The sequence below is a fragment of the Amborella trichopoda genome, chromosome 8 (assembly GCF_054954075.1).
Source record: "Amborella trichopoda isolate Santa Cruz 75 chromosome 8, AtrichopodaSantaCruz75HAP2 v2.0, whole genome shotgun sequence".
Classification (NCBI taxonomy): Eukaryota; Viridiplantae; Streptophyta; class Magnoliopsida; order Amborellales; family Amborellaceae; genus Amborella; species Amborella trichopoda.
Window position 1 is genome coordinate 24,543,296 of NC_142343.1, and position 25,058 is coordinate 24,568,353.

At 38.6% G+C, this 25,058-nt stretch overlaps 2 protein-coding genes across 12 annotated transcripts in view; one reads left to right on the forward strand and one right to left on the reverse strand.

Annotated features, from left to right (window-relative positions):
* The window catches only part of IVD (isovaleryl-CoA-dehydrogenase), an 88,201-nt gene extending 69,922 nt beyond the window's left edge, over positions 1-18,279 (forward strand). For 8 of the 11 annotated variants that reach the window (XM_088874377.1, XM_088874378.1, XM_088874381.1 and 5 more), the window contains 5 exons: positions 3,922-4,076; positions 4,227-4,267; positions 4,367-4,421; positions 11,270-11,326; positions 17,808-18,279. In XM_088874377.1, coding sequence (XP_088730503.1) covers positions 3,922-4,076; positions 4,227-4,267; positions 4,367-4,421; positions 11,270-11,326; positions 17,808-17,954 — 455 coding nt within the window. In that variant the 3' untranslated portion in view covers positions 17,955-18,279. Of the gene's footprint in view, positions 1-3,921; positions 4,077-4,226; positions 4,268-4,366; positions 4,422-4,750; positions 5,009-11,269; positions 11,327-17,807 lie in introns of those variants that run through there. The other 3 variants (XM_088874379.1, XM_020663103.2, XM_088874384.1) reach the window with 1 other exon arrangement.
* Positions 18,280-20,069: 1,790 nt separating this feature from the next.
* On the reverse strand, positions 20,070-23,283 carry LOC18427364 (Concanavalin A-like lectin protein kinase family protein). The gene has a single exon (XM_006836410.4). It carries the CDS (start codon positions 22,432-22,434, stop codon positions 20,305-20,307), a length of 2,130 nt encoding a protein of 709 aa, XP_006836473.1. The 5' UTR covers positions 22,435-23,283; the 3' UTR covers positions 20,070-20,304.
* Positions 23,284-25,058: the final 1,775 nt, after the last annotated feature.

The following is a 25,058-nucleotide window of genomic DNA, read 5'->3' on the forward strand; positions in this document are numbered from 1 at the left end:
CAGGAAGGACAAGTGTGAAGTTAAATCCACCCTTTTCTTGAATCTTAAACAAGTAAATCAGCATTAATGGAGAAAGAACAAAGCCGAAGATCAAACTAAGAGGAGAATTTTCTTTCATAAAATAAAATTTATTCTCATAAGGCCTCGAAAAATACATCCAACCTTTTATAAGCCCATGAAACCGTAATTTAACTTGAGATCCATGTAGCATATACAACTCTAAAATATCCCTAAAACAATACTAAAATTCGAAAATTTGAAACATATCCCTTTGAATAGTAATGTGTGATCATTATGTGTAAACAGTAATTATGAACAATACCACGAATAGTAAATAAAGAAAATATAAGGAACCCTAGAATCTAAAAAAAACTTAAAAATCCTAAAAATAAATCCTAAAACTAAAATCAAAATATACAACCTTTAAAATTGAATAGAAATTAAAAAAAGAGTATAATTTTGCCCTTCATCAAAACCGTATCCCACTGTCATCTTCTTAATTTGACCCAACAGAATGCATGACCAACAGCCCATTGCAGTGGTTCATATCTCACCCATCAAAGCCAACTAATAAATGAAGGGAACACGATCCAAACTATGGATTACAGGTAGGATTGCCATCGGGCTGGCCGGCCCAAGGCCTGGAAAAGCCCGAAAAACCATTTGAACCAGCTCAGTAAGGCCCATCCTGATATTTATAGGTGAGGAGCCCGGCCCAAAAGAATCTATTGGGCGGGGCCTGGGCCAACCCAATGAGAAGCTTTCTTTTACTTTTTTTTTTATGTGTCTCTCTACAAATTTTCTTGTTTGTAGGAAGCCAAAATAAATAAATAAATAAATAAATAAATAAAGAAATAAATAAATAAATAAATATATATATACACACACATACACACACACACACATATATATATGCTAAAATATGTTTTCAAAAAATTTAAAATTCCTTAAAAAGGCATTAGAAATAAAAAATATTGGGAAGAGGGTTGAGTGGATGTGGCTACTCACCGCCTCATTCCCCATCCTCATCGCCTCCTCTCTCTCTAAAAATCCACATAGGATTGCCATCGGCCTGGGGGGTCGGGCCAGCCCAAGGCTTGGAAAAGCCCAAAAAACCATTTGAACCAGCTCGGTAAGGCCCGGCCTAATATTTATAGATGAGGAACCCGGCCCAAAAGAATCTATTGGGCTGGGCCTGGGCCAACCCAATGAGAAGCTTTCTTTTTCTTTTTTTTTTGTCTCTGTTAAAATTTTTCTTGTTTGTAGGAAGCCAAAAGAAATAAATAAATAAATATATATATATATATATATATATATATGTATATATGTGTGTGTGTGTGTGTGTGTGCGCGCGCGCTAAAATATTTTTTTAAAAAATTTAAAATCCCTTAAAAGGCATTGGAAATAAAAAATATTGGGAAGAGGGTTGAGTGGATGTGGCAACTCACCGCCTCATTCCCCATCCTGATCACATCCTCTCTCTCTAAAAATCCACACTCCCTCAAAACGTGTTTTCTCACCCATCGTCTCGTCTCTCTTTCTCTCTCTAAATATCCATTCACTCTCTCTTTAGAAATCCAATTTTCTATGACATTCAATTGAACCCCCCTATGCATTGAGATTGAAGCAATTGGGGCAAGCTTTTAGGGTTTTCTTCAAGCAATTGAAGGTTTTGCAGGACTCCAGCTTATCGAGTTTGTGTCCAAATCTTGGACTCGAACACTATTTGGGTCCGAGTCCGGGTCCACTTGGGTTTGGTCGGGTGCAGGTCCCACATTATGTTTTCGCCTCCTAATTTATGAAATATATTTAAATACAAAGATATTTTAATTTTTGGGTCTGGTCCGTGACTTCAGATCTGGTCAGGTTTGGGTTCCAGAATACTCCTTCGGGTTCAGGTCTAAATTGACCTATTGCCACCCCTAGATTTGCATCCAAATCTTGAGGACAGTTGGGGATGCCAAGTCACCTATAACGGGGTAAAAATCATCTGGGTGAAATGATCAATGTTTTTATTTTCTTTTTTAAAAAGGAAAAAAGCAAAAGAAGAGGGAACACATTTCTTGCAATGTTTTCTCACCCGCTTCTCATCAAGCGATGCGTATCTCTCTCCCCCTCACATGCAGTTTCCCTTTCTCTTTCTCCCATTTACCCACCCACCGCTTCTCATCAAGTGACGCGTATCTCTCTCCTCCTCACATGCAGTCCCTTTCTCTTTCTCCCACTTACCCACCCGCTGCTTCTCTCTCTCCCCACCCAACACATTTCTCACCACTACATCTCTTTCTATTCTACCCACCGCTGCATATCACTCTACTCTCCTGTGGTTTCCCTTAACACCCAGCCTACGCATATCGCGCTCTCTATCACTGCACCTCTGTCTGCTCTATCCTTGGTCTCTCTCCATCTACAACCAGCTTGTACATTTCTCTCTCCACCAAACAAGCGATCTTGCTTACCTTCTCCTCCACCACATCTCTCTCTCTCTCTCTTCCCACCCGTAGTAGGCATCCAAGAACCCTCCTTTTCTTCTTTTCAGCGAGCAACGACAATGAGAGGCAGCAACTAAAGGCCCCAAAAGAGGCCTTATGTTTCCTCTCTTTCAAAGCATTGAGAGGCAAAGGTGGAGTGAGGACAAAGGGAAAGAGAGGGTGGGAGAATGAGAAGGGAGAGAGATGGTGGATGGGAGAGAGAGAGAGAGAGAGAGAGAGAGAGAGAGAGAGAGGAGTGGGGTAGGGCTTTCGAGCCAGGGGTGAGTGGTGGAGGGGCAAGAAGGATTTCAGGTCATTTTAGATTGACTCGTTAAAAGCTCGGCTGGATAAAAGCGTTCTTTTTCTTAGCCCCGATCGAGCTTGGGTTAGGCCCGAAAATAGTTGGAAGCTTGAGGCCCGGCCTCAATTATTGACAGCCCTAATTATAGCTTCCTCCTTGAGGACAGCTATCCAGTGTACATGTTGTGCGACGGAAATGATGAGGATTTTGGCCCTTGTGCTCTCCGACCAACCACCGCACGCAAGGTTCAACAGTCCCCTGGCCAACTACCCCAGGCATCTCTCAGACCTCATCAAGGGATGGCCCCACCATGAAACCCCATCGGTTGTGCCTTATGCCTAAGGCTACAGGTTTTAGACATCAACCCGGGCCTAGCTCGTCGAAACCCCGGTGTGTCACAACATCAAAACCACCTCCTCTGGTCCCTTCAAACCATAATCCTTTGGTCCCTCTGGATTCTACTCCTACTGGAGTTATCACATCATTATAGTTATAGTTTTACATACTCTCATAAGTCCTTTAAATGTCCACATAACCCCAATAAGATGTACCAAGCTACTAAGAAGATAATGTTATATAGAATATAAGAATTTGAGATGAGGTAGCCTACTTCTGATAATATCAATTGTCATCAAAACAAGCCTTTTGTATGCTCTTGTGAGCATGATATGACACTGTTCCTGATACTGATTATTCTTTGATACTTGTAAATGTGATATAAAACTCTAATGGTTCTTTTATCAAAACAACCATCAGAAATCACTAAACCTAACATACTATCGAATAAATTAAACTTGTACGTGATTATCTATATTTGCCAGAAGATCATGTGACTAAGGTTTCGTAATTTGTAAGTTCTTTAATATTTCGTTTGCTGATAATCTTGTGTCATGGATCTCTTGATCCTGATTCTTGACACTTCTAGTGAAAAAATGGTAGAGGTTTCCTTTTCTTTTTCTTGGTTAGCTGTTTCTTGTCCATTGTTGTACTTCATGTTCTAGCTGTAAGTGGTATAGCCATTAAAAAGTTTAGCTTTTAAGTTTTTGTAGAGTGATCCATATCATTGTTCATGGTGACATTGTTTTTTCTGTAGGACTTTATGGTAGAGTGATCCATATCATTGTTCATGGTGACATTGTTTTTTTGTAGGTGTTTATGTCATGATGTCAGGTCTAGATTTAGAGAGGCTTGTTCTAGCTGGTGGCCCTCTTGGTATCATGCAAGCTTGCCTTGACATTGTTATCCCGTATGTTCGTCAACGGGAGCAGTTTGGCAAGCCTATTGGTGAATTTCAGTTTATACAGGTTTGCCACTGGCATTCGATTTTATGGAATTCACTTTTAATCCATTGGGCTTAACTTTTAAGGATAAGCATGCTGTCAAATATATGAAGCCCACCTGCCTGGAGTTCTGCTCTCTTTGACTTACTATTACTGTTTATTGTTGAAATACAGGGAAAGTTGGCTGACATGTATACATCCTTGCAGTCATCAAGGTAATTTTTTGCAAAACATTGAGATTATCCTGGACATGGTTTCCTTGAGGTTCATAAAGAAAGTTTCCTTTTAGAGGTTACCAAATATCTTGTTTGCAGATCATTTGTTTATTCAATTGCAAGGGATTGTGATTCAGGGAGAATTGACCGAAAGGTATTTCATCGTAATCTATTTCTTTTTTGTTTCCTACTTCTTCAAGATACCTTTCTTTGTGCATATTGCATGGTATTGTCTATATATTTCTGGTTTGGCATTCATAACTGTGACTGGGTAGTGTGTAATGTTATTACAATCTTTTATGACCTCATTAGTTGTTCTGTTCTATTGATTCCGTTCTTTTCTGAATTGTTAGTCTCAAATTCCTATAGTTTCTCTTTTATGTGATAGTTATGATACTGATGCATTTTTTGATAATCATCAACTGCGAATGGAGTTTCTGAAGTATGACCAACTAAGTCTTATTTTATGTATATTACTTGCAGCATTATGAGCTGGTTTGTTTACACAAACAACTTCGAGGCTTGCAAATGAGGAAATTAGCACCAGAATAAGATGAGGAAGAAGTAGGAAATGATGGATGAGTCCTATGTTCTCAATCATGGGAATAGATTCAATGCAGTTATTTTCTTCATTAACATTGAAAGCACAAACTCTTAGCAATTGGTTGGCAATGCTTTGCAACTTCTTTGGTAGTGTTGTGGTCCTAAAAATTCTAAAATCTGAGTTGGTTTTTTATTTGAGCTCAACTAGTTGAGAAACAGTCCCAATGCCCACAACGGCAGCCAGGGTTTGAAAGTTGAACTCTGAACTTTGAACTTGTAATTCACGAAAATAAATAGCATAACTTACAAGCTGCTGCCATATTAGGTATGGAACCTGTAGATGAAGGAGAGCAGTTGCAAAGCTAAAGCTTCGCCATTTTGTCCCCTGAAACCTTTTTATTTCACTTACTGGAAGCTCTATAAGGTTTATGCAATTTATCTTTTGCCATAAATCCTCTCTGGTTGACCATGTCCACCATTATAGAGACCTTTGCAGGTTGACCTTTTCTTTGCCTTTAGACCCTTTTTTTCCTCTGAATCTAAAGGGAATTTGGCCAGTTGCATGCCCAATCACATGTAAGTGAAAGGACCAAAACAAGGGAAAACAAGGGCAACACATTTCATCAAACACTCGACCTTCTTTCATACAAGAGGACTGTAATTTGGATCCTCATTTTGGATTTTCAATTTCACCTCTCAATTATGAAACATATTCCAACGATAACAAAAAATTAAAAAAAACGGGATTATTTGTACTTAATGATTCTTTGGTTTTTGAATTCAGAAAGAGTATTAATCATGTCATTTAGCTGACTTTGTTCTCGAGCTAGAGTGCCCTCATTGGGTGCTTGTGGGGAGCCTCGATTCTAAACTATACAGACCTTGATCCAATATACTTTATCATTCGATCCTAGAAAGTTTGGGTCGGACTCCTTTAATATTGGGATCACGATTCTTTTAAACCATGCTGTACGGATCTCGATCACCACCCCACAGATGTTCATGCATTTCTCAATCCCACGGTCCGATCCCGATTCGGCTTCTGATCTCACTCCCAATCTTGGTAACTATGGTTGCAACTTGCGGTGTCAGCTCATATCCAGAGCAACATGGCTGCAGTTGCACTATTGAAGTGTGGTGCAACAAGCAAGTGTTCACTATCTTTTGGGTGGTTTATGGACTACAGAATGTGGACTGCAATTAGGAAGCCAGATGTTTTGTAGATTAGTTGGTTTAGTATGTTACTTCCATATCCCATTGGGATCATGTGGGGGGCCTTTATAACTTCCTTCTGACTTTAGTTTCTGTTTGAGGCATGCGGGGGAAATCAAATATGAACGAATAGTGGGCTATTTATGTAGTATAGGATGCAATTAACTTCCAAATGGAAAATATTTCCTCAATGAGCATTACGGTCTTCTTTCTTGTGATTTGAAAGTTTAGGGTAGTTTCTTGGTCACTATTATAGTTGTTCACAGCTTTTTATGAATGTCAACTCCATGGTGTTCCATAGTCCTAAGTTCCTTTTTTCCCTTTCAGGTGCTTGGCAATAATTATATATGAGGACCATAGTAGTTATAGGAGGAAGAAAGTGTGCTAGGAGTTACCTAGTTTGGGAGTACCATAAGGTGGCTGTACAAATAGAGAAATATAAAAAAAAAAAAGAGTAATCACAGTTTGAAAAATACTTAGATGCAAAATTGGTATATTTGAAATATTGTTAATTATACTTAAAAATAAATCTAAATGAAATTTGAGCGGAATAATTCTCATTTATTTGCTTATCTTCTCACATAAATAAAGAAAGATATGATTTTGGTGAAATCATGTAATTCACATTTATTTGCTTATCTTCTCATATAAATAAAGAAATATATGATTTCGGTGAAATCATGTACAAGTCTTGTCTTTTTCTTCACATATTCCCATTCATTTCAATTGAAGAAAAAAAAGGAATATTTAAACATGAGATAGATCGAGCAAAGATATATAGACATATAGAGAGAAAGAGATAAAGAAAATTGATAAAGAAATCATTCTCTCTTTTATATACATTCTAAAAGATAATGGATCATAATACCACAATCATTTTTGACAAATGCTGTACCCACCATGCCCTACATTAAATTTGAATTTGAGAGCATTAGATTTAAAACTTTTTTTTTTTGTGATTGATGTGGAGTTAAGAATTTCGTTTACTTTAAAATTTATGAATTGTAAAATTTATTGAACATGGATAGAACAATTATTCTTGTCTTTTTTATCAATATGCAATTGTTGGTTTTTTTCCCTGTAAATATGTAACTATTGCTATCTTTTTTTAATGGATTTTGCAAGTGTTTCTTCTTTTCCTTTAAAACTATAAACAATATGGGTCTGCTGACGTTTTGACTCCTATTGGTTGGGGATCAAGTTTCCTTGACATGGGATTGCAGATGGACCATGGTCCCACTTGAGAGCGTGGGATTGCGTTATTGCCATGCATATTGCCACCCATATTGCCACATCTCGGTAACTTAGATATGGACAATATAGTAGTGTGCATTCCTTTACTAACATTGGTCGTTCTGCTTCAATAGTGACTTGTATCGAAGCCCCTCATGCTCATTTCATATGACAACTAAATCATACACTCGAATGCAAAGAACGTGTTATCAAAGCCTTGGTGAAATTTTCTTGGCACATTAGAAACCGAAATCTTTAAATCTTGTGAGTCCAAATTTCATATTTGAACAAAAGTGGAACCACATATTTGAAATTAACCAAGGCTGATAAGTTTTCTTTAAGCATCCACTTTTCACATGTTCGGTTAATCACAATAATTATTATATGTGTTACAGAAGTGGACAAAATTCCTTTCATGATAGAGAAACTTTATTTGCTATCATAAGAAACAATGAGGATTTTATTACTCTCCTTTAAAAAGCTTTATGTCTGCAGAAATTTAGTTGAATTTTGGTTTGGTGTCAAGGCAAATTTTTAAACTTGGACAGAGGACTTGGGTTTGCCCCAAGTCATCTTTAATTGGGTCAGTATCATGCATTGCTAAGATAAGATGTATGTGACTTGAAAAGTTCAACAAGACTTGGTGAATTTCATGTGCTTGTAGGGGCATTCATTGCACGTCATCCATCATCAAAGATCACTCTCATAGAGTATCACGCAATGATGGGCTTGAAGGAATCAGTTAGATTCCCTCTCAAGGTGGATAATTCTCTCTCAAGAGTGTCTCTTAGTTGATCAAAGAGCATGAAAATGGAAATTAGGTCTTAAAAGATATATGCAGAAGCCCAATCCACCCTAGGCCTCTTGATTCACTTGGTCAGCATACAAAGAGAGGCTACTCACAAGTGATAGAATCCAAAGGTGGGGGACCCTTGAAAATTGAAGGAAACAATAAAATTAGCAAGAAACAAAGCCAAACACAAGCATAATTCGAAGAAACCTAGGGTTCCTTCTTCATACCCCAAGCTAGTGTTTCAAATCCTAAGCTTTTCTCTCTTTCAATTCCTAAAAATCATGTGGAATTGTCCCTCTTTCACTAAGTCTTTTTGTGCTTGGTTACACCTCTGCTGCTACTCGTGTGGTCCGCTAGGACGTACTTGACCTCTTTATCAAAAGAGGTTACCGTATTAGGAGAGGCCCCACATACCATTTATATATTATAATTCAATGTTCAAAGGCATTATATGTCCATACAATGATTAAAATGACCTACATATCATAACTTAAATTTTGTAATGATAGTTTTACCCCTATGAACAATACTCATGAATAATCCTCTTGATACCTTGATAGGCCATACCCCCTTAGGGATCAGTTTCCCACTCTTTTCCATCTAGCCCAAGATGGTCAGTCCTCTAGTCGAGAACTTTAGTCTCTCGGGAGCCCTCAGAACTTGGAGGCCTTTGTTCAAGAGACCCATCTTAGACCACGAGCTCCAAGCCCTTACTTCTTTGGCAGAATGCTTATACTTGGTTTTCCTTCCATCCTCTGGGAGGACAGGATTGTTTGGACACCCTCGGCCTCAGGTAATTTCTCAGTGGCTTCCTTTTTTGACACCTTATCTGCCCCTCCCAACTCCTCGGGCCCTCTTCAGGCCGTTGCCTCCAAGGCCTGGAACCCTTTTATTCTTGCTAGAGTACAGGTATTCTGTTGGATTGCCTTGCATGAGAGATTGTTCACTGTGGACGAGCTCCAAAGAAGAGGAGTGCAACTCCCAAACAGATGCAAACTGTGTTGATGGAAGAGAAGTCGCAACTCCTCCTCCACTGTGTCTTCTCCCCAGCAATTTGGAGGTCTACCTTGAGCTTATTCGACTAGGTATGGGTAACCCCATACGACATTCCTCATTTGTTTCAAGCGTGTCTCTCTACCCCTTGGCCTAAGGCATGCAGGCTTTCTTTGGAAAGTTGCTCTCTCAGCTACCATTTGGGTGCTGTGGACTAAGAGAACTCACATAATTTTTTGTGGTGCAAGGTTAACAGTCGAAATCAGTTGTTGGAGAAAATCAAGAACGTAGTAGTCTTTTGGGCCTCCAATCACTCTCTCTTCTAGTTTTCTTCTTCCTCCTTTGACTTCTATAGCAATTGGTCCAACTTGTGGCTTTTATCAAACCTTTTAACTTTGAGGCCATCGTGGTGGAGACCACCCGTAGCGGGAGTGGTGAAACTTAACTTCGATGGTTGCTCAGTCAGTAACCCTGGTCCTTCAGGAATTGGGGGTTGCTTTCTCTCTAGTGATGGCATTACCTTGCTACCCTATTCACTACCTATTGGTTTTGGGGACTTCACTCTTGCAGAGGCCTGGCCCTTTTGGAGGGCCTTCAGATGTTTGATCACACTTGGAGTCACAACATAGTGGTGGAAGGGGATGCCAAAAACATCATACTCTGGGCATCCAACTGCTCTCTATGGCCTTGGCGCCTCGACAACATTTTTGAAGAGATAATGTATTTGTCAAGCAACTACTAGATCTCTTGGCGCCATGCTTTCAGAGAAGCCAATTCTGAAGCTGACTTCTTGGCCAAAGGGGCTCTCCTTAGTTCTTCCTCTAAGGCTTTTCCGCTTTTAGTTTGCTTTGATCTCTTGCCTTGTGGCCTTTCTTTTTTGTCCCTTTTTGGGCTTGTTTGGTGTGACCACTTTGGTCACCACCATTTGTAATGATAATATTATAAAATACAATTATAGTGAACTTATCTGAACAGAGAAATTGAATAGAAATTAAAAATAAATATAATTTTGCCCTCCATCATTCTTCCCTAGTTGGAGAAAACTTGTCCTCGAGTTTTGAAGTGTGTTAAGATGAATTCAGCATCAAAACCACCTCCTTCAACTTTCTTCTTCTTTGTTGGCTCAAAGAATATTCGTGCTGAAAATAATTCTTCAAAAAACGGATCCTGACATGCATATTGAGGAATCGATGCAAATTTATCAATTTCGGCTATTAGTGAACTCCCATTGAAAATCATGGAAGATACTCGAAACGCAATTTTCTATCATCTATGGGATCACTAAGTGGATCTATGGAAATCCCCCTTCTACGAGGACAGAATTTAGGTCTTCTTTACAAGGCTTTTATGATGATGAGGAGTTAACCCCATTGAGCTGCAACCTAACCCCAACCTTAATAACCATGGACCTTCCTTCTAAGAGTAGGCAGCTAGTTGGGTTACCTTCATGATGGGAGAGGCATTTGAAGATGCAAAGCAATGAAACCTGAATTATTTGTTTCGACTATCATTACAACATTTCTGAGATTTTTGTGAGCTTAGAGGTAATCCCTCTCTTGAGAGGAGCATCTATATCCCCAAGGGGGTAACTTTGTACCCTAAAATAACTTGTACGTCCATTGCTCTAATCTGGTTTAATTTTAATAAACTACGCTTGATCTTCATAGTTGTTTCCAATATATTTGGCCCTGACATCTATAAAATATAATTGTGGGTTTTTTCCTTGAATATATGTTATATTGTTTTGTTATGTTTTATGTTAAAACTATTACCCACATATCTGGCATGTCCCAAGGTCTGGAAACAAATGGAGTTATGCATGAATGACGCATCAAGTATTGCATTGGCTCGGCACAGAACGAATTTTTTTATTTGAATTTATAATATCTCTTGAACTCATGTTTTCTTGTCTGCTAAACTGTTGAGGTTATTAACAATATTGGAGAAAATGTTATTGATGGAACTTCATTTTCTTATCTTTTAAATGAACTTCCATAATGAAGATAATCATGTTTGAGTAAATAGAACAATAGTGCAGCAACATTTGCATTTTACTAACTGATTTCCATAATGAAGATAATCATGTTTGAGTAAATAGAACAATAGTGCAGCAACATATGCATTTTACTAACTGATCGTAAGAAGAGAAAATTACTTATACTAGTAATCTTTTTCTATTGGATGATTTCTTGAATTTGTAATGGGTTGACATTATCATTACCTTTCAGGACTGTGCAGGAGTGATACTCTTCGCAGCTGAAAATGCAACCCAGATCGCTCTACAGGTGAATAATTAGGTGTTATAATCTTCTTTGCACGCAAACTTTTGTTTTTGTATCCTTCCTTTTTACAATTTAGGTGGATTTTAGCTTTGAAGTGCTAGACAATTTGTCTTTTAAAAAGCTTGCTTCTATAGCAAACTTCTTATTGGTTGTGACTTGTCGCTAGCTTGTGTTATAAGAGATGTGTGACGAAAAAACACTTCGGACATTTAAAGCTTTTCTCTGCCTTACACATATACATACGTCTAGTTTATTCATAAGTGTAGTAAATATTATGGGGCTATACTTATTAAGGAAACCTCCTATGATGCATGTTACGATGAGGAACATGGACCAATAATCTTAACATTCCTGAAAACTCAATCTATACCAAATTTGTATGGTATCTTACTATTTAAACATAGATAACTATATTTTACCTAATCATTGTGGTTGAGTGCTCCTTTTCTGTCTTGTCCCTGAACCTTATCATGGTATCATAGTATGGCATGAGATCCTAGGATATCCACTGCTTTACAGCTAGAATCAAGGTTTTATTTTCTTTTTGGTCTTGAGGCTATGTGTGTCAACTACGCCATATTTTTGCAACAAGATCATCTTGCTATTTTGCAAAGTGAGTTATGATTACAACAAATATATTAAGGACTCTGTCCTTTCAAGAGACCGTATCTCATTGCACCTTCTCAAACTAGCCCAAGAGTTCCCATAACCCCACAGCCCATTGTAGGGGTTCAGATTGGACTATCAAAGTCAGCCAATAAGTGAAGGAGACACGATCCTAGTCCATGGATTACAGGTCCTTCCCTAAGGACAAGTCCAGGCCCTATTTCATCACTATGCTTTATAGGTCCTTCGAACACAATTCAATGTTGCAGAGAATCTCTTCCGCACATGTCCACATCATACACGCTATTCCAAAAGGGCCGCTTCCTGAAAGGCTATCTAGTGTGTACATACCGTGTGATGGTAATGATGAAGATATAGGCCCTTATCCTCTCCGGCCATCCATCACACATAGAGGTCTCATCGAGTCCCTTGGCCTAACTGCCCTGGACACAACTTCGACATCATCTAGGGATAACCCTACGTCAAAACTCTCATCTGTTGTGCTTACACAATGCCCACGACTACGGGTTTTAAACATCACCTATGAGCCATAGCCAATCGAAGATCAGATGAGTCATGGCACTAGCCGTGCCTCATAGTCCAAAGTGGGCCACACTCCCACTGGAGCCAACATTTCATTATAATGTTTTAGTACATGCTCTCGTAAGGCCTTTAAATGGCCAAAAAACCCTAACAAAGCAAATTTAGCATTGTTTTAAGGAAAATTGTTTCATGCGGGCTGGACCGCATTTCGACATATACGGTAAAGTATCCATCTTAAAGATGGATGCAAGTAGGTGTTCCATCTAAAAACAATGGAACTAACAATCCAAATGTTTTCCTACTAGAATTTTTTTTCAGTTTTTAAAATTTATTTATTTTTTCATATTCATATTCTCCATGTTAGAGATTGCATGTCCTTAAAAATTAAGTCTTAAAATCCATCTCAAAAATAGATTCATTAAGAGGCCCACATTTCTACATATCCAGGCTTGGCCGCATAGAAATTGGGTCCTTGTTTTAATGCTTGTTTAAGACTAGATATCAAATTGTTTGACTTACACAAGGTTTTCTTCAAGTACAAAACCTCCTAATTGTTGCAACAAGCTTCTTCAAGTTCCCTATATAAGAATGGAGTGCTGATGTCTACTGCCTCCCTCAAGGAGTAGTGATGTCTCTGGCTCTTTCAAATCAAGCAGATTCCCTTCAGTCTTGAAAGAAGCTTATCACCATCTCTTATGATTCTTGTTAGTAATCTCTCTTTATTTTCGTTTGCTTTACCCAAGGAACTCATTATTACCTTCAATTTGCTGGAGTATTTTCCCTTTGATTTCATTCATTCTTGAACTAGGAATTCAGCTTTCCATAGGCCGTCATTAAGACAAAATTATTCCAATTTTTAATTTTTGTTTAATCTCAAAAAATGTATATTTCAATTTTAGTTTTATGGTTTCAAAGTTGTTTTAGGGATTTGAGGGTTTTTTCTTTTTATTTTTTATTTACTATTCACTAGTTACTATTCACGACGTAGTGTTTGTGGGTACTATGTCACCGGTACTGTTCATAGGGATAAACTTGTTCTTACAAATTTTATGTTTAAGTTTGGACTTTTTAAGTCATTTTAATCATTGTATGGACATTTAATGTCAGAAAACCAATTCAATTTTAGGCTAGTGAAGTCAATAATTGAGGCGATTGAGAAGTTCAGGGCGAACGAAAAATACCTCCACATGGTCTTTATTGATTTAGAGAAAGCTTATGATAGAGTACCTCGAGATTTAACTTGGTGGGTGTTGGAAAAAAAAGGAGCTTCCAGATATTATATCGACTAGGTGAGAGATATATTTGAGGGAGCACTAACTCGTATGTAAAAAACTAATGGAGAAACGAGTGTATTTTCAGTGACAATAAGTCTACATCAGAGGTCAGTGTTGAGCCCATACCTATGTCTTATTTATGGATGACTTAGGCACTTACAAGATGAGGTACCATAGGGTATGTCATTCATGGACGAAATAGTTTTGATCGATGAGACCCGAAGTGGCATCAACACAAAGTTAGAACTTTGGAGGGATGCTCTAGAATCTAAAGGTTTTAAAATTAGCTGGACTAAGATAGAGTGTATGGAATGCACGTTTAATAGTAATAGGAGTAGAAACGAGGAAGTAGTTAAGATGGACGGCTACGAAATACTAAAAAGAGTGCGTTTGCAATATCTTGGGCCGATAATCACGAAATGAAGAGATTTGAGGAGGATGTAGTACATGGAATTAAAACTGGTTGGGTGAGGAGGCCAATGAAGCTGAAGGGGAAGTTCTATTGGACAGTTGTGAGATTAGCTTTGTTTTATGGGGTGGAATGTTGGGCAGTCAAGAATTATAGGATGCGTGTAGTTGAGATAAGGATGTTGAGATGTGGCAAGACAAGAAAGGATAGAATGCGAAATAAATACTTTTGGGATGACTTAGGTGTGGCTCCAATAGGTGATAAGATGAGAAAAATAGACTTTGGTGGAGTAACCATGTGCATCGCACACCCAGTACAACACCTCTTAGGAAGTGCGAGTGGTTGACGTGGAAGGTTGAGAAAGGGCATGATGTAGGCCCAAAACGACATGGTTGGAAATAGTGAGAAAATATATGGCGACTTATCCCTTAATAGAGAAGAATGACGGACCAGGATTTGTGTAGTTGACCCAAATAGTTGGCAAAAAGTTCGGATGATGATGATGATAAATAGTAAATTATTATGCATTAGAGTTGGTAGGGCCTTGAGGGGGTCATTCCACATGATTTTCATAACTGAAAGAGAAAGAAAAACTTAGGTTTTTAGAACCCTAGCTTGGGGTTAGAGACGAAATCATAGGTCTCTTTAACTTGTGCTTGTGTTTGGTTTATTCCTTGAGGGGGTCATTCCACATGATTTTCATAACTGAAAGAGAAAGAAAAACTTAGGTTTTTAGAACCCTAGCTTGGGGTTAGAGACGAAATCATAGGTCTCTTTAACTTGTGCTTGTGTTTGGTTTATTCCTTGCTGATTTTACTGTTTCTCAAATTCCCACACATCAAAGCTAGGGTTTTCTTCAACAACAAAGCGGGGAAACTACAACCAAGCATAGTGTTTACTGATTTTGGGCCAAGTTTTGTCAAACTAGTCTAGTTCTTGCTGTCATCAACGAGTTTTTATTGATTATCTGCCTAAGGTTTGTGATTTCGATAAACCTACGACAACGAGAATAGGTCGTGGAAGGGGATTTTTGTAGATCCACTTCGTGATCCTAGATATGAAATCGAGGAATTTAAAGGGCAAGTTCAATAGCTCACGGAGCAGTTTACGAGCATCATTCATGGGCAAGACATCTTTCTGCCCAAGAAGATGTCGAGTACCACCCTTTTCTCCGTTCTCCTTGTGAAGAATCGAGTGAAGAGGAAAGTGATAGAAGACCTAGATGTGGGGAATATCACTCTAGGGTTTTTTATTCGAAGGACATTCTTGATTTTGATGCATTTTGTATCGAAAATCAACAGGTTGTAGATTGAGATCTGTCACCAATTTTTGATTCACGATTTCGTGGTTGAACTGATCAATGACGAAGTAAAAGATGAAGATCTCAAGGATATCAAAGAGGTGGAGCATTCAAGAGATTTAGGGCATTGGAATTATAATAGGCATAAGTATTGTTGACTAATAAATCGCAAGCCCTGGTATTAATGAGCAATAAAATAAATGTCCAGAAAGCCTCTAAAGGACAAAAAATTGAGTTTGAAATTTTCTGCACAATTTTCAATGCAAGTTCAGAGATAACCAAATTTAATAAGTTTGTATCAGTTCCTTCCTATACATACTGGGATCATTTCTTGGGGATTTCTTCTTACCACAAATAATATTTGAACCAACAAATAAGAAAAAGTTGAAAGAATGTGGTTTTGATGGTAAATTCTTCTTAGCACACTTCAAAACTTGAGGACGAGTTTTCTCCAACTAGGGGTAGGACAAAATTATTCTAATTCTTAATTTTTGTTTAATTTCAGAGACGTTTACTTCAATTTTAGTTTTAGGGTTTTGAAGTTTTTTAGGGATTCCAGGGTTATTCTATTTATTTTAATTTATTATTCTCTAATTATTATTCATGGGGCTATTGTTCATAGTTCCTATTCATGGGTGCTTTTTGGTTCACCGGTGTAAAATTGTCCTTTTGGATTTTTTATTCAAGTTGGGACTTTTTGGGTCATTTTAATTGTTATATGGACATTTAATGTCCTTGAATACTAAATTATAATATAGAAGAGGTGGTAGGGCCTCAAGAGAGTCATTCCACATGGTTTTCATAATTGAAAGAGAAAAAAAAGCTTAGGCTTTTGGAACCCTAGCTTGGCATATGGAGAAGAAACTATAGGTTTCTTTAACTTGTGCTTGTGTTCAGATTGTTCCTTGTTGATTTTATTGTTTCTCAAATTTCCTTACATCAAGTCCTTTTCTTGATTTCCTTTGGTCTTGAAGTGGTAACTAAAGCCACATAAATTACGAGTAAAAATTTAGAAGAAACTGTAGTGTATGAAACATTCAACTACTACTGAGGTCGGGACCTTATGCTAAAATCCTGTGTCTCCAATTTATGGGAACTTCTTAATACCCCATTTTGTCATGAGTGCACCTCTTGTTTAGTATTACAATCGTGTGTGGACTTCTCTCCTTGGCACCACAAATTCCTTCAATAAAGAAGAGTGATGCAATATTTCTGTGTCATATTTAAACTCTTGCTGCTTCCTAAACCGCCATGAAGCAACTGAGCCATGACCTATAGGAAAAATATAATAGCTAGGTCAAGCTTATGATGTGCAATTTTTGTGCAGCAATTGGACCACCATTGTGTGTTGCAAAGTAATGCTGCAATCTATTCTAGAAGAATTTACTTTGCTCATTTTTTTCAATCTGCATTGTTCAAGCATCTACTCAGGCGATTCTTGTTTCCTGCATACTTATTGAATTTGTTCAGATTTGTGGCAGCTTTTTATACTTCACTAATCTGAACTGTCTATTCGGATTGTATACTCTAATACATGCAGCATACAAACAAAATGCTGCAAGGTTTTGGAACTGTTATGATACATTACCAACTAATGGCCATTTTATTGTAATTGTTGCTATAGTGGACGCAACTGTCAGTACTAAAGAATTTTACGTTGTTCATTTCTTTTAATCTGCAAGAGTCAGGCATCCGCTTGGGTGATTCTTATTTCCTGCTCACTTATTGAACTTGTTCAAATTTATGGCAGACTTTGCATGACTTTGCATACTTCACTAATCTGAGCCATCTATTGGGATTGTTTACTGTGATACATGCAACATAAATCTGAACTATCTATTGGGATTGTATACTGTGATACAAGCAACATTTTTTTTGAAGTTTTGAAACTGTATAATATATTACCATGGAATGGCCATTCTGTTGTGATGTTTTCTGTAATGAATGCAGCTGTTAGCTTCAAATAGTGCTTTATATGGCAATATCTAGTTTAGCAGCAAATGGTCGGTACTCAGTACTGTTATAAAACCTATGCATGCTGCATGCAGTCTCAATTAGGTTCATCTACTCAAGCTGAAATTTGCAGGCTTGAGTGGAGGAGCAGTCCATTGTTGACAATGGACAGTTGGTGCTAGGTGCAACATACTGTTTATGCAGTGCACCATCATGGCATGCTGCTTTTTTTTTTATGGATTATGCTAAAGCAACATGCTTTTTGTACGTTGCAGGGATTCCTCTATGCTATCCCTTCCAATAATCGGATTCAATATTGTTCACTCTTGCTTGTTTCAATCGATACTAATCACACTGATTTTCTTCATAAGGAAGCTTTGTGTTTATTTAATTTTGCAGGCAATTCAGTGTCTGGGCGGAAATGGATATGTAAACGAATACCCTACAGGCCGTTATTTGCGCGACGCTAAACTATTTGAGATAGGGGCAGGAACCAGTGAGATCAGAAGAACGATTATTGGTCGAGAGCTCTTCAAAGAGCAGTAGTTTCCATTTCCAATAAAATGGTTTGTCACATAATTAGATCAAAGGTGAACGATGTTATTGGAGGTGATCTATACAATCCAGCTGCTGTATGGTGATCAGGCCTTGCTTGGAGATGAACCGTGCTGCTGGGTTTTTTCACCCACATGCACACCTTGTCAAGGGATGGGAGGAAGAGCATATCATAATAAGAAATCTGTTCATCGCGAGTGTCAGATTTATAGATAAATACTTTCACTCACTGATGTTTGTATATGATGTAAGTTTAAACAATCAAAATGAGACCCATTTCTAATTCTATTAAAAGACGCAATTTCATTGCCGCAAATCCTTATAGTAGCCAAAAAAATCTATTTTCACCACTAATGAAATTGGAAGCTCCGAAAATGGTGTAGGTCAAACAAATCTTCAGATTTTTTTTTTATTTCAGTACTTGCACACTTTGGTAAATGGTACTAAGACTGAACTTTTAAGTCAAAGTATCTTATCTATTTCAATAGCAAACCTAAATAATGTGCAAAACGCATTTCCATATTGGTCATTGACCTTGACATTAAGGAATTGCCATAGTTATGAGTGTCATGCAAAAAAGTTACTTTCCAGGGGATTTTGTATCGATAATTATGGAGAATATCTAGAATTTGCTGGCCCTAAGCTTAGGTGCTTTTCTCGGCCTCGCATGATTTTGTTTTTAATGTTCTTGGGAACTTGATGGGAATAGAATTCAATGTGGCATCTTCCCACTTTTGACCACCACAAATAAAGGCGATTTGAGCCCTATCCCAATTATTCGCATGATCGTTCAATAATCTCAGTATATAACATAAATGTACTTTCTCAAAGCGACAACAACTACGGTGGGAAGTGACCCTAGTTTCAAAAAAGAAGTGACCCATCACCTTCTTTACGTGCCTTACAACGCAAGCAAAGGGCTTGCCTTTGACAAAATGAGCCTGGGTATTATAAAGAGGACCCACAAACAAGACAATACGGATTGGTGGGTGGATGGGATGCATTCCACAGGAATTTTATGCGGTGGGGACCGCGTTTCTACATTTGTGGTCCCCAAGGAATATGTTTTCTTTATTTTTAGTTTTCAAAATTTATTTATTTTGTCATATTCATATTCATGGTCTCCATGTTAGAGATTACATTTTCTTGAAAATTAAATACAAAAATCCATCTCAAAAATAAAATTTTTAAGAGGTGACTCATTTCCACGTGGACTCATCATAGAAGCTGTCCTACAAATAAACATAGAAGCACTCCCTATTCTCTGTACTACTACTATAGAGTACGAAGCTGTGTTCTTACTCAAACCTAGTAACAAACAGAGATAGAGCAATGTTCAAAACAATATTAATAAGAAAAAAAAAAACACAGATATATAGCACACTCCTACCTGATTTGTTACATACACCACCACCCTATCCTTGAAATCAATCAATAATTTTCCTGAATGGACCAATTAAGATGTGAAAAGCAGAGGGAGAGGACGCCTTTTACTTTTTTATTTGCAAAAGGCCTGCTGCTGCTGCTTCATTTGTTGGGAGCTTGGGATGGTCTCCATGTTAGAGATTACATTTTCATATTCATATTCATGGTCTCCATGTTAGAGATTACATTTTCTTGAAAATTAAATACAAAAATCCATCTCAAAAATAAAATTTTTAAGAGGTGACTCATTTCCACGTGGACTCATCATAGAAGCTGTCCTACAAATAAACATAGAAGCACTCCCTATTCTCTGTACTACTACTATAGAGTACGAAGCTGTGTTCTTACTCAAACCTAGTAACAAACAGAGATAGAGCAATGTTCAAAACAATATTAATAAGAAAAAAAAAAACACAGATATATAGCACACTCCTACCTGATTTGTTACATACACCACCACCCTATCCTTGAAATCAATCAATAATTTTCCTGAATGGACCAATTAAGATGTGAAAAGCAGAGGGAGAGGACGCCTTTTACTTTTTTATTTGCAAAAGGCCTGCTGCTGCTGCTTCATTTGTTGGGAGCTTGGGATGGGTCGATGAAGCAAACAGGTTTTTGGTGGAGTAAAGAGAGAGTGATTGATGCTGGATGCTCCCTTTTTTAAATTAAGTGTATATATGTAAAAGAAAGAATATATTCATTAATGATTAATTAGAAAAACATCCATGGGGTCAGTTAATTCACCATCACCAAAAGCCCCCAAACAATGAAAGGCTCTCTTCTTTGCTTCAAGGAAAGAAGAATGAATTGAGCCTGCACGTCCTTCCCCTCATTCTTTCCCCATTGAAGCTCCAACACCCAAACCATGGCAGTTTAAGAATCAAAGAAAGAAAGAAATCCCAGATGCTGCTTATTATGTTGGAAGGGGTGGAGGAGGTATCATCGATGAGAAAGACCCCACAGAAGATGACTCATCAGAATGGTTGATCCTGCCATTGAAGTCACAATCTGAAACACTGTCCTGTAAATTCATGAGCAGCTCGTTGGTAAAGCTCATAGTTGGCCTTGTGGTCGGCAATGGTGGCAGCGGCGCTTCCCCATTCAGTATCTGCACCACACTCCTCATGGCAGGCCTGCCAATGGGATCTGGGTGCGAACACGCCAAGCCCACCATCAAAACTCTCCTCATCTCCTCTTCCTCGAACTCTACTCTCAATTTCGGGTCGGCCGCCTCCACTATCCGCCCTTGCCCGTGCAGCCCCCAAACCCACTCCACCAAATTACCAATCCCACCCTCTTTGTCGATGGGTCTCCGACCACAGGCAACCTCTAGAACCACAGCCCCGTAACTGAACACATCACTCTTATCAGTGGCACAACCGGAGAGCAAGTACTCGGGCGCCAGGTAACCCATTGTTCCTGCAGTAACAGTAGGGTTTGGGGTCTTGTCATGCTGTGTCTGCCTTGCCAAACCGAAGTCCCCGAGCTTTGCGTTGAACCCTTCATCCAGCATTATGTTGCTCGCCTTAACGTCCCTGTGGATCACCTGGTTCTCGCACTCCTCGTGCAGGTAGGACAGGGCTGACGCCACACCGACCAGGATTTTGCGCCGGTGGGCCCATGGCAGAGAAGCGGAGGAGTTCAAATGGTAATGGTGAGGGTTGAAGAGGGCCTTGTCGAGACTGCCATTGGGCATGTAATCATACACAAGGAGGATCTCTCCGCCCTCACTGCACCACCCTTGGAGTCTCACTAGGTTCCGGTGCCTCAGTGACCCAACAATTGACAGCTCCGACAAAAACTCGGCTTTCCCTTGACTGCCCTCGTGGCTGCACCGCTTCACGGCCACCGCCACACCAATACTGGGGAGCACACCCCTGTACACTGTGCCGAACGCACCGTGGCCTATGACCCTGGTGGGGTCGAATGCATTGGTCGCGGCCCTCAGCTCTGCATATGAAAATTTCTTTGGAGCCTCAACCACAATGTCCATGTCCGAATCGTTGGACCCCTCGTCTTGGAGAAGTTTAGGGGGCCTCTTCCGCAAGCGGACACCCCATATGAGGAGACCCGTCACGAACGCCAGAAAGAATGCCCCCGCTGTTACAACACCTGCAACTGCAGCTGGCTTACGGTTGCAGAGCTGGTTGTGACAAGATGATGAGGTCCTTGGTGATGGCGGTGAAGGGGTGGTTCCAACTGTGACTAAACCAGAAGGAACCGGAGCTGAAGAAGGGGGTTGTTGCTGCTGCTGCATTTGCTGAGGCGGAGATGGAGATGGAGATGTGGATGCAGAGAAGGTCCACCACGCGATGGTGTGGACCTCTGTGCTGCCCTGTGTGGAGGCAGAGAACCCCACATACATGAACTCATGGAGGTAGGGCGCTAGGTCAACCTCAACATACATCAGGGGAGTTAAGGGCCTCTGGTTCGAGTAAGAGACGCTAATGGTCATCACTCTGCTCTCGCCATTGTAATCGATCCAGGCATTGATGAGGTTCCCACTCTTCAGATCTAGGTTGATGTCCCCCAGGTCTGAGACCTTGAAGGAGGCCATGCTGTTGAGATCAAGACCCACATGGTTGCCATTGATATCCATGAACTGGACATCCATGAGAGTGTCGAATTCTATGGCGACTACAGAGGAAGAAGGAGCAGTTACATTGAGGAGGCCTAGGTAAGGGCCTGAATCTCCAATGGTTTGGTCATCAGGCACGAGGAGAAAGGTGAGGCCTGCACCTATGGAAGCAGGGTTGACATTGGTGACAGAGAAAGTAAAGAATGTGGAGAACGAGGCCGGAATTTGGCCACTCTCATCCATGAGACGCACCGGTTTGACATAGAGAGCACGGCCTGCGCTCGAATTGGGGACAGAAAGCTCACGGCTCAGGCCGATCGTGCCATTCTTGAAATGGGAGTCCCCTAAGAGCTTGAGACTGGAGAGAGTAAGAGAGGCCAAGTCAAATTGGGTGGTTTCACTGCGACAGAAACTGGTTAATGTTGACATTGCCACCAGAAGTGGCAATACAGATAAGGCGACCATGACTGTATCAGGAACCCGCAGTGGCCCTTGCAAAAGCCTCTGCACAGTCCTCCATTTGGGGTGAACAGGTCATCTACATCCATTCATCCATTGTGACGAGGTTGGTGATAGAGAAAAGCATCCAAAATAGAGAGGAGGGCAGCTGCAGGAGAGTTTGGGAAGCTTAGGATTGAAGAAAAGTGTGATTTTTGGTGGAGAGTGACATGATGAACAGATAACCACAGAGAGAGAAACAAAAAACAAAAGACAAAACTGGTCTGGAGAAGGGAAGAAATGAGCTGTGGAGCGTACGGAGGGGGGGAATCCAAGGATGAACGTATAGAACCCAACGGATGATTTGGTAGAATAGAAAAGGCGAAAAGTTTATATAGAGCCGAGGCTTTAAACAATCAAATTAGAACCCATTTCAAAAATTTCACTTTAAGAGGTTATTTTTAAGCCCAAATATCCTCAAATTGATTATCTCAGTGTCAATATGCATGGACGTGAGAAAAAAAAAGAATTTCAAATTTTAAAAACAGTGTATATTGTAATGTATTTTTGGACGGTTAATTTTCAAGATTTTGATTTTTTTGTAGATTTGTTCGATCTATACTATTTTTGAAGCTTTATAATTAAAGATAGAAACATATTTTAAGCCTATGACAAAGGTTTCAAAAATTGGAACCATATTTTTACTGTTTCAAGGTGCAGTTTACTTTGATTGTTTAGAGCCACGACTCTATATAAACGGTACCCTTATTAGAAAATGTTTGCATTTAAGAAGTCAAAGTGTACTTTACTTGTTTGCTATAATGCATCTAAAATTGTATTTGGGATTTAAAATCAAGAACAAGTTGGGAACAAGGTTTTTATGAGTGGGCTGACGCATCTATTTATGAGTCCTCTGTCTCAAATACACATCTTGGTTATGCATTTTAAACTAAATTTTTAGGGATTGGCAATCATGATGAAATGTAAAATGAACAAACATAAAATATAATTTTTTACTATAATATTTTGTGATTTATTATTTTAGACCGTTAATTCTTAGGTGGTGGATGGACCACCACCTTTTCAGCATCCTTCTTTGAGGTGGATGCTAGTTTCTTCAGGGGACGCACATGTAGATACACTTCAGCTTGAGTAAGGAAAAACTAAACCACTCCCAACTTGTTTGGAAAGTTTAGCATGCGTTAGAGGATGCATATCTACATGTGTATCCCCTAATAAATCTAATCCATCTATGTTAAAAAGTGATGGTCCCACCACCACCTTCAAATTAATGATCTAAAAAGAATAAATTACATAATATTATTATTACTTTTTTTACACTCATGTTTATCATAGCATAGACTGTCAACCTCGAAAATTATCAGATTTAAAATCCATTACTAAGATGGATTTCAAATAGAGAACTCATATAAACAGATTAGTTAGCGACTCATTGAAGGACGCAATTTTTATGCGGCCAGCCAGCATATTGTAGAAATACAGGCTTGACAATAAATTTATTTTTAAATATAATTTAATCCTAAGTTTTAAAGAATATATAATCTTTACCATGGAGATCATGAATATGAAAAGAAAATTAAAAACTAGATATAATAATTATATTAAGAAAACATTTGGACTGTTGGTTACACTTATTTTTAGATGGACAACTTATTTGCATTTATCTTTAAGATAGATGCTTTATACTTTTGGAGTGCATATTGTAGAAATGCGATCCAGCCCGCATGAAACAATTTTCCCTCATTGAAACCGTCTCGCAAGTTAAATGAAACTAGGCAAATCCCATCGATACTGTACTTGTATGGTGAATCAAACCTAACCATTTTTCATGTAAACTCTAATTATAAGTTTGGAATTTAGAAGTATTCGTGTCATTTTGCAAGGCTTAAGTGGCCTAGTGAAAGGATGAACTGCTCCTGCTCCTAGCTTGTTTTGAGTAATAAATTCAGAATGTGTATTTTGATAAAGTTATCATACTACACATAATTTGAGCTATGTAACATCTTACCCATTGCTTTTATGTAATTTCAAATTACCCAACTTTCTTTTGACCACATTTTAAAGAGCCCCATCCAATGACACATCAAAATTGGTTTTGGAATTTATCAAAATACACCATGGGCATGTTTCATGGTATGTTTCATTGTGGAAGGCGAGCTACCAGATATTTATTTTGATGTTGTAGAGCTAATTCTATCTAGCAGCTTTTATAGGGGTACAACAAATATGCGAGAAGGATTGGTGGAACTTGGGCCTCTCACTATCTAAAAGTTTTTGCAAAACAAATACGCCCTTGAAGTAAAATGTTTAATATTTCAAATATTTGGTGTATTATAATAAATTTCTCATTTTTTTTTTGTTACATTAGGCAAGGAAATTTTGATAATTTAGCTCAATATAGGTTAAATCATAGAAATACTCTATTGTAGGAGTTTCTAGGCATTTTTAGATTTTTTTTAATAAGATAATGGGGAAAATGAAAAAATTATTCTATTGAAGTGATACAAAATGCACCCCTATTTTCATCAAAAATGGAGAAGTGATTTTTTTAGTACAATATGGATGTAAATGGTGCCCTGACTAATATACAACAAAATATATCGAATGTTTCAAAAATTATCAATCAGTTT

What these genes read in the sequence shown, in the direction of transcription:
- LOC18427364 (XM_006836410.4), bottom strand. Translation starts at nt 22,434, where the DNA reads ATGGTCGCCTTATCTGTATTGCCACTTCTGGTGGCAATGTCAACATTA.